Here is a 15,198-nt window from a genome sequence, read left to right on the forward strand (position 1 = left end):
GTGTTATGGAAAAATGCAGATGAACTTTTTGGCCAACCCAATACTTAATGTGAACAGTTTTCAGGGACTTATGTGATTAACACTTTTCCACCCTTTTCCCTATTTCCCATAACAATCACAGTTTATTTTCTTCCCTCCCTCGTTCCTTCCTTATCAACCTAGACACCAGGCACATGAATTGAGTGAATCTGAGAAGTGACCGAGTCCCCTGTAAAAGTCCCCTATAAAAGACTATTTCTCGTCCTGATTAGACCTGTACCCTCTATCTGGGGAAACCTTCTAAGAATATATGCATTTGTTTTGTCCTCTCACCCCACTACCTCTCAGCAGTAGGAGGCTCTAGCACAGTGTGACGACGCATCCAAAAGTTCCTATTTCTGTAAGTTCAATAAAAACACAATTAAAATTGAGTAGGTGCTAAAACTTGGTTTTGAACTTTTATTAAAAAAATATATTTGCAAACATATAAAATTTAGGATGAAAAATGCTCATCTGAAAACAGGTAATAACTTAATATTTGCAAACATACACAGATGGTATAAAATCCATACCATTAAAAATGTTAATGATGCTGCATTGCGCTCATGGAACAAAAATCTTGCCACAGTCCCGGAGCTTCTCAGGCCCACATTCAGGGCAGTGAGACTCTGGTACACTGAAGGTCATGAGAGCCACATGGCCAAAGCAGGAATACAGAATAAAAAACCATTGAGAACATATATTTTAAAAACACGTTTCTGAAGGAATCACACAGATAAAAGGGAAACACAACTCTGCATTTCCCCCTTTCAAAGTGAACAGTATTGCATTAGAGCATTTTCAAATGAAGATGTCATATACAAAACCAAGTGAAACATTGCACATGTCTCTCTTGCTGGAAAAAACAGGCTCCTGGAGGCCCCGGCCCACTCAGGGAAATGTTCTCAAGCACAGCTTTTAAAGAGCTCAGTGTAAGCTGCTTTACTTCTTTCAGATCTTAACATTTTAGACACCTGAAAACACAGGGCGCTACTGGTTCCAGCAGGCCCTTTGAATACAACTGAAGAAAACCAAAGACAGGTAAGAAAGAAACGTGTGCTCAGCAGCAAACGTGCAGCAAGAATGCAGGACACACGTCCGTGATTCCTCGTTTTCACTCACACGGACTGAGCCCACGCGTGCCTGTGCCGCCTCTCATTCCTCTGTGTTTCATTTTGCCCAGAGTTACAGTAGGATGGCTGATTTTGTTTTTTAAGCAGTTAGGCACCTTCAATTTCATGTTGCATTATTAGTAATACAATGGCAGTTATGGCCTCTACTACCAAAATGAGAAAAACGTCAAACTACATTCTTTGGGGAGGAGAGTAATAAAGCTGCATGGTTTAAAAATATCTACCTAGTAGATCTGATGGGGTTAAGATTTTTTACAAGAACACACAGGTGGAAAAAGAACAATTCTTGACATGCAAAATCGGGTCCTATTCTCAACTAAGCCTGTGCCTCCTCCCGCAGAGAAGTACTCAGGTCAACTTGGGCTCTTAACAAAACCTGGCTCCCAAAAGCCTTCCAAAGTAAGCTGTGGACATTCACATTCACATGCAGAGGGCATGAATGCTTTTCCTGGAGCTGACAGTCACTGGACAACATGGGATTCCAAGTTACACCTTACCGACGGGGGAGATACACAATGAGGAGGAGCTTCTGCCTTAAAGGAACGAGGCTGTTTGGGAAGTGGGAGTCCACTCAAAGATACCACAGTAACTGCAAGAAAAGAAGAGCAGGGCCGCCCATTCTGGTGAGGGTGGCTCTACAGGCAGACACGGTGACCTAAGTGCAGGGCACCCGGAGTTCTGCAAACCTTGCAAGAAGCGTCTTTGTTTTGGTGTCCATTTTGACTCAACTAAGGTTTAAAACTTAAGATTTCAGTAAAGTTACTGCAGCAATGTAAACATGCAACCTAAACTAGCATGAGGTTCTGGACAGAAGTCTGAATGAGGGGTAAGGCAACTGAACTGTGACTTTTGGCCCAGGGTCATCCAACTGACACTGTTCAGGCTTGGCCTGACTTCTCTACTGACTCGTTCTGGCCTGAACTTCCTGGTTCTCATGACGGTGAACCTCTGGCCTCTGAATTTTCAAAATGCTTTGAATACATAAATTTGGGAGTTGAAACAGGCTTACCCTTTTCAAGTCTCCATGACTTGGGCACTTAAAAGTTTCCTTTCACACTAAGGAAACCTCATCCCAGATTCTCTACTGTCTGTCTGACTCATTCCTTGAATTAAAGGGTGAAAACGAACAGATTTGATCACAGACCCTCTTCAGGACAGTCTCTCAGCTCTTCTGTAATACTGACCCTACTCAAAGCATCATTTCAACGCAAACGTCTATCATAATAAGAACCCCTTGATTCTTCCGCTCACCAAAGCCCACCGAGACTTACACCTGGGATGCGTGCTAACCTGCCAGGGCAACTGTCTTCTGAGAACAGTCGTGGGGGCGCCCTGGACACCATCTCCTGGGGTCAGCAACATTTCACATCTTACTGTAACTTTCTCTTTCCTGGGTGATGCGCAAGCAATTCATTTTTGGTTGCTGAATTTACACACTACCTTTGAAAACAAACTATTCCTAATTCCTATGAGAACTTAGAAGGTTCCTTGACTTCTGCACAATTCACAAATAATAGGTAGACACAATAGAAGACACTAAATTGGGAAGCAGAAAAGTTGCCAAGGAAGCACGTTTAGCTTAACAAAAGCCAATCAAGGTATTCTTTATGCTAAAAAAAACAAAAAACAGAAAACAACCTAAGCGCAAACTAAAACAAGTATGTAATTCACAAGTAATTTTCTAAAATCTCAGCTAAAAGGAAAAAAAACCTATGGATTTATGATTGAGTTACCATTAAAGCTTAAATGATTGTTCCCAAGGAACCATCATATCTGTCAGCATTATTCACAGCTAATCCTTAAGCTAGCTGGTTGAGCCAATTGGGTTTTTACCCCATCATTAAATAGTGCTCAGAAAAGTAAGCAGTGCATCTTAATTGGTTAAATACTACAAAATGACCTGTATCGTAGAAACGAAGACACTTTCATTCAAAGAATATCTTAAAATTACTATTGCTGAAATAAATCAAATCTACATTAAAATATTACTAATCACCATTACATGCCATAAAAGAATAAATATAAATCATGGCAGATCAATAGCAGCATAACAAAGCATCTTTACATATTTTCAGACTTTGGGCTGCAGAAGTACTTACAGCCTAAGAATACATTGGTAAAGTTCCGAATATCACACTTGGTTTTTAATTCCATATTCTATAATAAAGTAAGGGCAGTGTGAATAACAGTTCCCTTTTCTGCATAGCTTTAAAACTATTCTCAGTAGACTTGAGGAATGGAACCAGAATGGCTTTGTCAGATTGGTCCACTGGTCCTTTTGTCAAAGTGTTAAGGGAAACAATTAACAATGACTTCTCATTGTGTTTAGACAGAAAAGGAAAATAAGGCTATGATTCACACACAAGCTTAACATTTTCAAAACCACTGGAGAGTTTAACTTAAAGTGAAGATTTCTGATAGAATTTGGGTGTTACCAGTCCCAGCCTTTACTTCAAAGGTGTGCCATGCCTGCTCCCACCTCATCACAGGGCCGGCAGGGCCCTATTCAAATGTATTCTCACAGTGGGAGCCCTCTGCGTGGCATCACCGGGGACACTTAAAAATAGAACACAATTAATAAACTTCAGAACTTTTAAGGCCCAAAAGGGGCATTCATATAAAATACACTTCACTTGAACAAATCAGTCCTAATTTGTCAGCTTAACCTCTGACCCTTAAAATGCGAAGCTACTCTGCACAGAGCTGACTTCTGCTCTGCTCAGAACTTGACTAACCAGCCCGAGGATCAAGTTTTTAGAAGGAAGTGCGGGAGGGGAATGGGGGTATGGGCTGGGCTGACTGCCGCAGGGCTGGTGACCTCTTTTCCCTAAGACCTTGAATACGAAAGTGAGCTGAAAATCAGATTCCTTATTTCACAAACTTGTTTAGAGCTGATGAAAACACCCACACAACTGAACACAATGGTCTTTTTTTTTTTTTCCCCAAAACAAAGGTCTGCTGGTGATGCTTCACAGTGAAACCTCCATTATCACTGAGAACGTCACTTGGAAAACATTCTTAAGCAATGAGTCTCTTTCTCATAGGCTCAATTTTAGAATTCTCAAAACTCAATGTTGCGTCTAGAAGTTTCCATGATGAGGCCTATTTGTTTCTGAGGTCGATATTCTGCCTTCAGAATTACTCTGCTCTTGTCATAGGTTGTGGTTGTCTCTGTTCTTGGTCAGAACCTGTAAGTAGACTTCATGAAGTGTGCTGAGGAAGCTGGAATCATTCTGGAAGAGATGGTCATGTCAGGTTTACCTCCTTAGAGCTTACTGCCATGACAACAGCTTAGGAAGAAGTTATACGCATGCTCTGTATAACTAATTATGCCAAGAATCCCACCACCTAGAGACAATCATGAGGAATATTTTGGAATTCACACAGATCTATTTTTCCACTTTGAGAATTTTTCCACAGGGAGAGAGAAACACTGGTCCTAGCTGGTCTTGGATTTTCTTTATGAATTGATTTTTTAAGAATTCATACAATTATTTTTTTACAGAATGAAAATTTGAAGAGTAATATCCTACATACCTTGATTAGATGTATTAATGTATCCTGGAGCTGAGACTTGCTGAGGATAATGGAAGGCTTTCTCTGATTTTCTGTCGTTCCAACAGTGAGAGGAGAAGGGGAGCTGGCTTTCCTCTCAAGGTCTGAGGACCTTGTAACTGTCTGTTGGAAAACACTGGGGGACAGCAGGACTGAGGATGCTGCTGAGGTTGTTGCAGGAACCAGAGGGGGGCCTGTCACCTGCAGGGGAACAATGGTCATTTTGCACCAAAGAGTGTGGAAGTCAGCAGCCAGGCCCAGAGTAGGGGATGCCTGATAATAAGCATAAGCAGCAGGAGACTGGAATGCAGAGTCCAACGGTTAACTATTCAGAGTTCAGATAAAGATTCAGAAGCAGTGTCTAAGCATTTAATGTCTGGTTAGGAAGCTTGTTAGCAGAAGGATGAAGAGTCCATTTACATGATAAGGATGGCCTAGAGCTGTTATGAGAAGCCAAGCCCCATCACTACAGAAGGGGAATCTGATAACTAACAGCAGGGTAGGCACAGTAAGAACAGTCCTGAGATAAGCTGAATATGTAAAGTTTTTCCATGAGGGACACAGAAATGCTTAGAGGAGGGTGTGAAGGAACTTTCTGAGGTGATGGAAGTGTTATATAACTTGGTTGGATCACTACCCAAGGGATATACGTGTATTAAAACTCAATTTAAGAAATCTGCATTTTATTATACATAAATTTTAATTCAATAAAAAGAATTATATGAAGCATTAGTTATATAAAGTTATATGAAGCATTAGTTTCTTTAGTTGTGTTCAATGTATTTATTATGCCACCACAGCCATCAGAGATACAATTTTAAAAACATAAAACTAATATTTACCTTCTTCTTTCATTTAGATATACTTCTGGGCTAACAATGGCTAACCAGCAGAATACACAAAACAGTAATAATATTTTTTTTGAAAGTGAAACTTGCTCAGTTGTGTCCAACTATTTTCGACCCTGTGGACTGTATAGTCCATGGAATTCTCCAGGCCAGAATACTGGAGAGGGTAGCCTTTCCCTTCTCCAGGGGATCTTTCCAACCCAGGGATCGAACCCAGGTCTTCTGCATTGTAGGCGGATTCTTTACCAACTGAGCTATGAGGGAAGCCCCCCCCCCCTTTTTAACTAATTCTCATATTTTGATATACTCAACAAGAAAACTATATTTTTTCCCTCCTATCTGTCACCCTCCTCATTTACAAAGAACCAAAGCTGTCCATAGTTTTGAGAGTGCAGTTTCTGGGTTCTGAGCCATCTGTGGTTATTTTTGGTGCAACACTGGGCTGAGAGATCACCAAGAAGTGGTACGCCAATCACCATGCAGCCGGACAAGCTACAAAGAAGACCTGCTAAGACCAGTCAGAAGGTGGCTTTAGTTTAAAATCTTAGGCTTCAGGAGAGGTGTTAAGGCTCAAAGGCAAATGGAACCTTAAAGTTTAGGAACTGAAAAAGATAAGTGTGCCTGTCAAAGTTGGTAGGTAATGGAGGATGAGGACAACTTCTAAAAAATGAGGCAGGGGAGAGGCAGCAAGGTGCAGAGCACACAGGCATGGGAGGTTTTGTCAACAGGGCAATGGGAAGCCAACGAGCAGGGCAGTGACACTGCCTTCTGTTTACTGGGACACCACAACTCTCCCAGGGCAAAGACTATCTCCTATCCACAGGGACGGGGCTGACCTGCTCTCAGCCGTCGCCCATTCACAACACAGAGGGAGTGAGTGAGCGCCCCTGCCGTGGCCGACCTTGCCCTCCCACACACACCCTCAGGGAAGACATCATTGAGGATGGATGACTTGAGGACGGCAGAGGCCACAGCAATGAGCTCTGCCTGGGAGAGTGGGAGGGACATTTAAGAGGGGCCTAGGTTTGAGAGCTGCAACATTTCACTTCACACTCAGCAGAAGAACTTAAGACATACTATGATCTTCAGAAAAAGGGGATCCTTACCGGGATGGCACTGGATAACACCTTAGGCTGGGCAAAAACTTCAGGATCCTGGTTTTGCTGCATAGACTGCAATGTTTAAACAGAAAAATGAACAGATGTAGCCACTTTTCATTTAAGATTTCTTAGTTACTGGGGAAAAATCTAGGTTAGCAGCTGTAAGGAGGAGTTCAAACATGACCTGGTTCCTAGATACCTGAGGGAAGTGGCTGACCAGAATTTGTGACAATGCAGGATGGGAGCTTTGGGACAGCCCCCAACTCCCCTCAGTTCCACCGGAGAAAAGGGGTGTGCAAATGTCTCGAAAACGTCTCTATGCAAAAAGCTAAAACCTGTGTCTCTTATAAGAGTTGGGACAGACCAAGCATATTTTTGCTGTTGAGACTGTGGAGATGCAAGATCCTGGCAGCATGAAACCTGATGAGGCGGCTCACACTCTGGACAGGTGGCGCTAAACAGTCTTCACACAGAGCCACACACTTCCACAGATAAATGTTACACCTATTCCCTGGGAGACAAGAACTTCCTGTAGCAGAGCAAATATATTAGGACTCAATATGGTCCCAGGCCCTGAAATTCGATACAGCCACATAAATGAGAAAGAACATGTTTGTAAGCTTCCTCTGCCAGGAGGCATGCTGGAGAGCAGGGTGCTGTCCCAGAGGCCAAATCTAGAGGGGGCGGTATTTACGACTGCTGGTTGTATTTCTAGAACAACAGGAATAGTGGCAGTAGACACATTTCAGGGGTGTTTTATCTGTTAAACAGAACATTCTCACTGCTCCTTATACTGCAGACAAACAGCAAAAATGACAATTTAATCATGTAACCAAGACACTAGGTTTCGTTTTCTGTATAGAATTTTAACAGAATGGAACAAAACACTCCATTAACTAAGAAATAATGTTATACAGCAGAGCCAGTATAATATTATTTGGTAAAATGTTAAAAAGAGCTGAGGATTGTAATTATTAAAGGGCATGAGACTAAAGCCTTAAAAGGCTCTACCCCCTTTCAGTTCTGTGATCTTGCACAAGTCACTGCAACTGTGACCTGATGTCCTCATTTGTAAACTCACCAACCTTAATAAATCACTGAGGGACAAACCTCTTCTTCAGCCCTAGATCCAATCCCCCACCAAGTCCCACTCATCCTCCTTCTTAATAAATCCACATGTTCACATGCCCCAGTACAGGCCCCCACCAGCTCAAGCCTGGGTGACTGCCCCGACCTCCTTTCTGATGGGTCGCCCTCCTTCCATCGTCTCCTTTCCTAGCGTGCCACCCTTGGCTCACGCACTTCAAAGACTCTCCAGGGCCCTTAGAACAAACCTCTAACTCCTTGACACTATTTACAAAGTTTTACTCGTCACCAATACCTGCTTTCCCATGTTTCTTTACACACAGATCCAGTCAGACCACAGTTCAAGTTCAACAAATGCCCTCTCGTGCCTAGGCTTCTGCACCTGCTATTTTCCTTGCCTTCACCCACTCTTCCCAACTCTGGGTCTGGCTAATTTCTACTGAGTCTTCAGATCTCAGCTGATGGCCAGTTTCCCGAGGAAGTTTTCTTTGACTTCAGACCTCCAAATGTGGGATGCTCTTATGGCAGCCCTAAGGCACCTGGCACAACACAGGCTCTCAGTGAGAGTACTGAGGGAGCAGGGGACGAACAAAGTTTGGGATGATCTGGATCCACGGTCTTGAGTCAAATAAGGACTCCTAGACGTATCGGGCAAAAATAAACAAAAAAACCGCTAAAATGCACACCCAGGAAGGAAAATACAGCTTCTCAGCTTTTATCAGCTGAAATTATTTTGGGAAGTGGAACTCAGCTACACCACCAGTTACTGATGGTCTGGTTGATCACTGCAGGGCTTCTCCTCTCCTATCCTCTAGCCCCTGGTACACTCAACAGTTGTGTCTTTAAACAACTCTGTCTCCTGTCAATCAAAATGCAGTTTCATCCCACTAGGTTACAGCCACCCAATCTCCCGCCAGTACCTGAAGGGGAGCAAGCACCATGTTGCTCAGGGAGGCTGAGGCTCTCGCTGCTGTCCCTTTAGGGGAAGGCTCAATGAAGCTCTCAGGGGTGGCCAGCTGGCCGGCTGCTGGAGAAAAGCTGGGTGCTGCTGCACCTTTCCCAAGTGACTGTGTCTGTATTTGGTCATGCTGCGGGGTCAACCTGAGTTTCTGGAGAAGATCAACGCTTGGGAGAGATGGACTGGTTGTGTTTGTCACGCTCAGCGGGGCCCTGAGTGGGCTCTGGCTGGCAGTCAGGCTGGCGTGGCTCAGCTCAGGGACAGGCTGACTCAGGAGTGGAGACCTCTGCCTAGGTGTGGTCTTCACTGTTTGCATCATGGTGGTGTTTCGGGGTAGGCTGGGGGGAGCCTGTCCAGTAGAGGCTTCTGCTGGTAGACTGGGACTGAGCACAGAGTGCAATGGGATGGCGTAGCTGGGGGCCTGCTTTTCACTGGCCTGAGTGATGGAAGCAGGAGTTATTAGCACTGGGGTGGTGACTTCGGGCTGGACTGAGGGGTGGACAGCAGCATGGACAGCCAGGTTTTCTGACTGAGAGGCCCCTCCAGGCTCAAAAGAAAATGGTAGGAATGAGTTGGGCTCTTTCTGGGAGGCATCTCCTGGTAGCTTCTCCACTTCTTCTGAATCCAGACCCACAACTGTTGGCTGTTCCTTTGACAAAGAGGTTCCAAATAATTCTTCCACTGTCAGATGTTTGTGTCCAGATGGGGCAGACTGAGAAACAAATCAAACCACCCAATGAGAGAAAACTCTTGCAAATCAGCGTAACTAAATTTCTTTTCCATCAACCAAATCAGTTTGCAGAAGCAAGGATAGGCAGAGTCTGAAAATAGGAAATGGAACAAGCTGACGACGTCCTCAGGATTAAGGCCAAGAATGCACCTGGTATCCCCAAGGTGGTGAAGAGATATCTACATTTGTAATAAAAATCAAAATTTTAATCGCTTCTCGGCCTTTTGGCTAAGATCAAGTGTAAAAATAAAATTTTAGGGACTCAGATGACAGTTTAGAATTCACCTTTTTTTGCTTCACAAACAGATGTAAGGTAAAGGGGCAACTACTTTGCTCAAAGTTAATTTGCCCCATACCAGTCACACATGGTAGGGAAATTACATTCAAGAGGATATGAGGACCAAATGATGATCAAGCAATCCTACCTTTATGTTCATATTTTTTTAATAAAAGGCAGGCATTGTACCTCAAATACCAGAAAATAAATTTAACTATTAAAAAAAATTAAAGTATAGGTGATATAACATTATATTAGTTTCAGGTATACAACATAGTGATTCAATATTTTTATAGACTGTACTTCATTTAAAGTTACTATAAAATATACTATATTCCCTGTGCTGTACAATTTATTGTTGCGTCCTATTTATTTTATACATAATAAGTCTGTGCCATTTAATCCCCTACCCCTATACTGCCCCTCCCAATTTAACCATTTTTTAAATAGCAACCTTCCAATTCCCAAATCACAGATGCTGAAGGAAAAGGAAAGCATTTAAGCCTGAACATGTTAAATGTACTTATATTTTAGTGATCTGGTTTACTGATATCACTGCAATGATTCAGAGGAGTTATATTCATAGTTCCCACTTGTCAGCTTTCCTGCACCTTCCCTTCAAGCAGTATTGCTGAATTCATTTAACCTTTATTTGCTAAGTATGCAGAGGGTGCCAGGCCCTGCTCTGACCTGGGCGCAAAGGACTCCTTTCATTTATTTTATTTTTTGGCTGCACTGTATGGCTTGCAGGATCTTAGTTCCCCAATCACGGACTGAACCAGTCCTCTCTGCAGTGGAAGTGCAGAGTACTAACCACTGGACCCTCAGGGAATTCCCAATTACGTAGCTCTTAAACTCCAACACTTTGGCCACCTCATGCGAAGAGTTGACTCACTGGAAAGACCCTAAGGCTGGGAAGGATTGGGGGCAAGAGGACAGAGGATGAGACGGCTGGATGGCATCACTGACTCGATGGACATGGGTTTGGGTAGACTCCGGGAGTTGGTAATGGACAGGGAGGCCTGGCGTGCTGCGATTCATGGGGTCACAAAGGGGGACACGACTGAGCGACTGAACTGAACTAACCACCATATTTTTTTACATATACATATGTGTGTGTGTATACACACACACAAACCAACATTTAGATATACCTACTTTAAAAAACACATATCATATTGCAATGATCTTGTAGAAACTTAAGAGTCTTTTCCAGTGAAGAATAGTATTTTATAAGAAAAGGAACAATCAAAAACCGGACATGGAGAAACCTCACCATGAAATACATCTTGGGCTTTGAAAATGATCCAGGTAGCAATTTTTATCTATCTAGTGAAACAAAAATGAACTTTTAAAAAACTAAAATTACCCACATTTACATGTGAAATGTTTCTATACTTGAACTTAAGAACAGGTATTTCTGGTAATTTAAATCTACTTCATATTAAAAAATGAAGTCATATGGTAGTATGCAAAAGAAGCATCAAGTTTCCAATTTCTCCATGCTGCCTCCCTGCAACATCTGCCAGGCCAGAGACAGATTATTAGACTTGATGGAATATGGTGTGTGGTAAAGCATCAGGTTTCAGAGGTACCCCATATAAGGCAGAAGAAATGAGGTTACAAGGCAGTAAGAATTATCACAGACAGACTGCTCATTGTACAGAGGGCCCTGTACTACACACTTTGCATGGATCACTCTATTAATCGGTGAGGGCAGTACTATTATTATTGCCATTTACGGATGATGCCCAAGTACAACAGAACCAGATGCCAACCTAGTTCTAACAACACAATCCATATTCTTTTTTTTTTTTTCAATCCGTATTCTTAACCATTATGCCACTGCACCATTATGTCCACCATGCAGATGACAGGTTATCTAATCAACTGAATGGTAAAATGATCCTTTGGGAAGGAGAGGGGCAAGTAAGACCTGAATAACTAAGAGCTGGTGACTGGTCAGATTGTACCAACTTTCGGAAACATGTAACTGGCTGAATTAGTCGCCAGAGGCTGAGGGGGCAGAGCATGTGTCTTTATACAAACTCCCCAAAGCTTGAGAGTCTCTGAGCTTGTTTGGACAGGCCCCTTTCCATGTTCCTCTGCCTCTGACAAGAAAAGCTGGCTGCATTCCTCTAGCTGTTGGGCTTACTTATTCATGGATTCATTTTCCATCATCCACAGAAAAGGTGAAATTTTATTCTTTACTCATGTCTGAATATACTTACAGTCTGGACTCTGAGTTCAGTAATGCCTCACTTAACTCAAATTTTAATCTGACCATTCCCTTGTGAAATGGAATTCAGTGAGTGACAGTATGTATGGGACTGAAAAAAAATTTTTTTAAAGAAACTATATCAGGTTTTCCATTGTTCCTCGCTCACCCCACAGCTCTTGCTGTTTACAGAATTTCGTATTTCTGTTTGAATTTACTGTGCCCATGTCAGATTTCCTACTCATTAGTGCGCTGGGCACACTAGAAGGTATTATTATTCTTAATCACAGGAACAAAAAAACAAAAACAATACAAAACAAACTAGGGAAATTGTACCAAGGAAATTTTAGTAAGTGAATAATGAAACTGAAATAAAATGTAATACTATTAATTTTAAGGCTTGACAGCATTATTTGCTCCTCAGCACTAGATGGCAGTGTTACTAAACCAATGCACTATTCTGTGTACAGGGCCAGTTATGGATCTCAGCTAATTTTAGATAATCACAATGGCTTGACAATATCCAGATCTCAGTATTTTACAAAATGCTGTCACTTTGGCCTATAAAATGGAGTCTTTTTGGGTTCATTCTTTCATTTGGGTTTCACAGTAAATCTGTGAGTCAGGTACTGCCAGAATCCTTAATCCCATGATTCAGAAACGGAAAGGAAAGTGACTAGCCCACTGGACATTCATGGCTGATAAGCCAGGCCAGAAGGAGTCTGCTCCTTTACTTGCTGCTTCTCCTAACACATATTTTTTAAAAATTAAATTTTACATAACACTTTCTTTTAATATATGTTTGACCTTCAGGATCTTAAATTCAAATACAGTAAACATGGAGCAAAGAAATGTAGTGTACAAAATCTGGTTTAAAGAATTTACCACCTGCATCCCTAGGAACATTATAGATACACTGATAATAGGAATGTAAAATGGTATAGCCTCTTGGAAAACAGTATGATGGGACAATTTCTAAACTAAAACATGCAGTTATGAAATTACCCAACATTTGTACTCTTGGGCATCTAACCCAGAGTAAAGGAAATTTAGGGCTTCCCTGGTGTCTCAGCAGTAAAGAATCTGCCTTCCAATGCAGGAGACACAGGTTCAATCCCTGGGTTGGGAAGATACCCTGGAGAAGGAAATGGAAACCCACTCCAGTATTCTTGCCTGGGAAATCGCATGGACCAGGGAGCTGGTGGGCTACAGTCCATAGGGTTGGAAAGAGTCAAACACGGTTTAGTAATGGAAAGGACAAAGGAACAACAAAGGAAATGTGTGTACAATGTTCATGGAAATGTCATTCACATTAGCCCCAAACTGATAACAACACAGCCACCCTTTAACACAGCCATAGGGTGAATGGCTAAAAATGTTAATTCCACTCAGTAATGAGATTTGGAACTATAATATATGTAACAATTTCAATGAATCTCTTCAATGAGTTATGCTGAGTGAAGAAACATAATCCCCAAAGGTTATATATTGTATGATTCCATTTATAGAAAATTCTTGAAATGACAGCTTTATAGAGCTGGAGACATATCAGTCACTGCCAGGGTTAGGGATGCCAGAGGAAGGCCAGGAAGGTGTGACATGTAAATCAGTGTGATAACAAATGGGCAACACAAAGGATTCTTGTGGTGATGAAGTCCTCTATCTTGACTGTGGTGGTAGATACACAAAGCTCTACATGAGATAAAACTGCATGGAACTAAACATACACATGAGGCCTCCCAGGTGCTGCTAGTGGTCAAGAACCTGCCTGCCAATGCAGGAGACAAAAGAGACATGGGTTCCATCACCGGGTCGGGAGGGTCCCCTGGAGAAGGGCATGCCTGGAGAATCCCAAGGACAGAGGAGCCTGGAGGGCTACAGTCCATAGGGTTGCACAGAGTTGGATACCACTGAAGCAACTTGGCATGCACGCAAACACACACGTGCACATACCCACAGAAACGAATATGAATAAAACAACTGAGGAAATGTGAACAAGATGGGTATACTGGGTTAATATTCTGGCTGTGATATTGTACTATATTTTTCAATGATATACTGTTATCAATGGAGTAAATAGGCAAAAGGGACATGGATCTTTCTGTATTATTTCTTATAACTGCGTAGGAATCTGTAATTATCTTAAAATAAAAAGCTTAAAAAACTATGGCTTTTACTCTTTCTGTATTATTTCTTACAACTGTATATGAATCTGTAATTATCTTCAAATAAAAAGCTTAAAAAACTATGGCTTTTACTTGACATCTGTTCACTTATCAAGTCATCAGTTTTAAAGAGAATTACTTCATAAAAATATAAATAAAAAACTAAAAACAAAGAGAATGATTTCATTCAACAAATATTTACAGTGCTGGGTGCTGAGGATACAGTAGCAAACAAGACAGGCAAGACTGCTTGTCCCCTATGATACTTGGATTTTGGTGGGGAGGGGACAATCAAAAAACTTTTTAAAAAACCACAAACCCTGATAGCTGGAAGAAAATAAAGCACAGCAGAAAAGGGGTAGGGAAGGATTGTTATTTAAAATAGGGTGGTGTGAAAGGCCCTCACCTATATGGAAGATACTAGAATGGGAGCAAGGCTTATAGGAGGCAAGTCTTTCAGGCTGTGGGGACTATAACTGCAAAGCCCTGTCCTGAGGCAGAGGCAGGTCTGACGCATCTGTGAAAAGGCAGAAGAGCCTACGAGGCTGGGAACACGGCAGAAAGATAGAAGATGAGGCCGGGGTAGGGGGGCCAGATCAGGTAGCGCCATAGGGGTTATTGCCGTGACCCTGGCTTTTGTTTGAGTGAGATGAGACACCACTGGAGGAAAGCCACGGTCTAACTTAGGTTAAACCAGGATTTACTTTGGCCCCTGGGTCAAGGAGAGGAGAGGGAGTGGCTAGGGCAAAAGCTGGGAAACCAGATACGAGGCTACTGTAAAACCCGGATGAAAGACAGTTACGTGGACCAGGGGAAACGACATGAGAGGATGACATCACGCTACTGCCTGTATGCACACACTCTGACTGATGATCAACGGATCAAACTTGTACTGCATCCAAGCCCTTACAAAATGCTGACTCTGTTGGGTTACTCTGGACAAAGCTAGGGCTTGCCCGTACAAACCTTATCTTGCAACCCAGATGGTGTCTCTTCTAGTGTCTCAGTGCTTCCCAGATTGGAGATCTGAGTACTTGGCTGCAGCCCAGGGCTGGAGATATTTGAGTCACCCATCTGATTCTTAAATTAAAAGGAAAAATACATCATGTG

At 42.3% G+C, this 15,198-nt stretch overlaps 1 protein-coding gene and 1 pseudogene across 2 annotated transcripts in view; one reads left to right on the forward strand and one right to left on the reverse strand.

Moving 5' to 3' along the window:
• Nucleotides 1-411: 411 nt before the first annotated feature.
• DCP1A (decapping mRNA 1A) overlaps nucleotides 412-15,198 on the reverse strand; it is a 42,537-nt gene continuing 27,750 nt past the window's right edge. The window contains exons 6-10 of one of the 2 annotated variants that reach the window (XM_043442446.1): nucleotides 15,055-15,168; nucleotides 8,661-9,410; nucleotides 6,661-6,726; nucleotides 4,689-4,907; nucleotides 412-4,384 (exon numbers count right to left, since the gene is read on the reverse strand). In XM_043442446.1, coding sequence (XP_043298381.1) covers nucleotides 4,304-4,384; nucleotides 4,689-4,907; nucleotides 6,661-6,726; nucleotides 8,661-9,410; nucleotides 15,055-15,168 — 1,230 coding nt within the window. In that variant the 3' untranslated portion in view covers nucleotides 412-4,303. The remainder of the gene's footprint in view (nucleotides 4,385-4,688; nucleotides 4,908-6,660; nucleotides 6,727-8,660; nucleotides 9,411-15,054; nucleotides 15,169-15,198) is intronic. The other variant, XM_043442447.1, reaches the window with a different exon arrangement.
• LOC122425242 lies at nucleotides 9,637-9,788 on the forward strand (annotated as a pseudogene).

This window comes from Cervus canadensis, chromosome 22 (assembly GCF_019320065.1).
Source record: "Cervus canadensis isolate Bull #8, Minnesota chromosome 22, ASM1932006v1, whole genome shotgun sequence".
Taxonomy (NCBI): domain Eukaryota; kingdom Metazoa; phylum Chordata; class Mammalia; order Artiodactyla; family Cervidae; genus Cervus; species Cervus canadensis.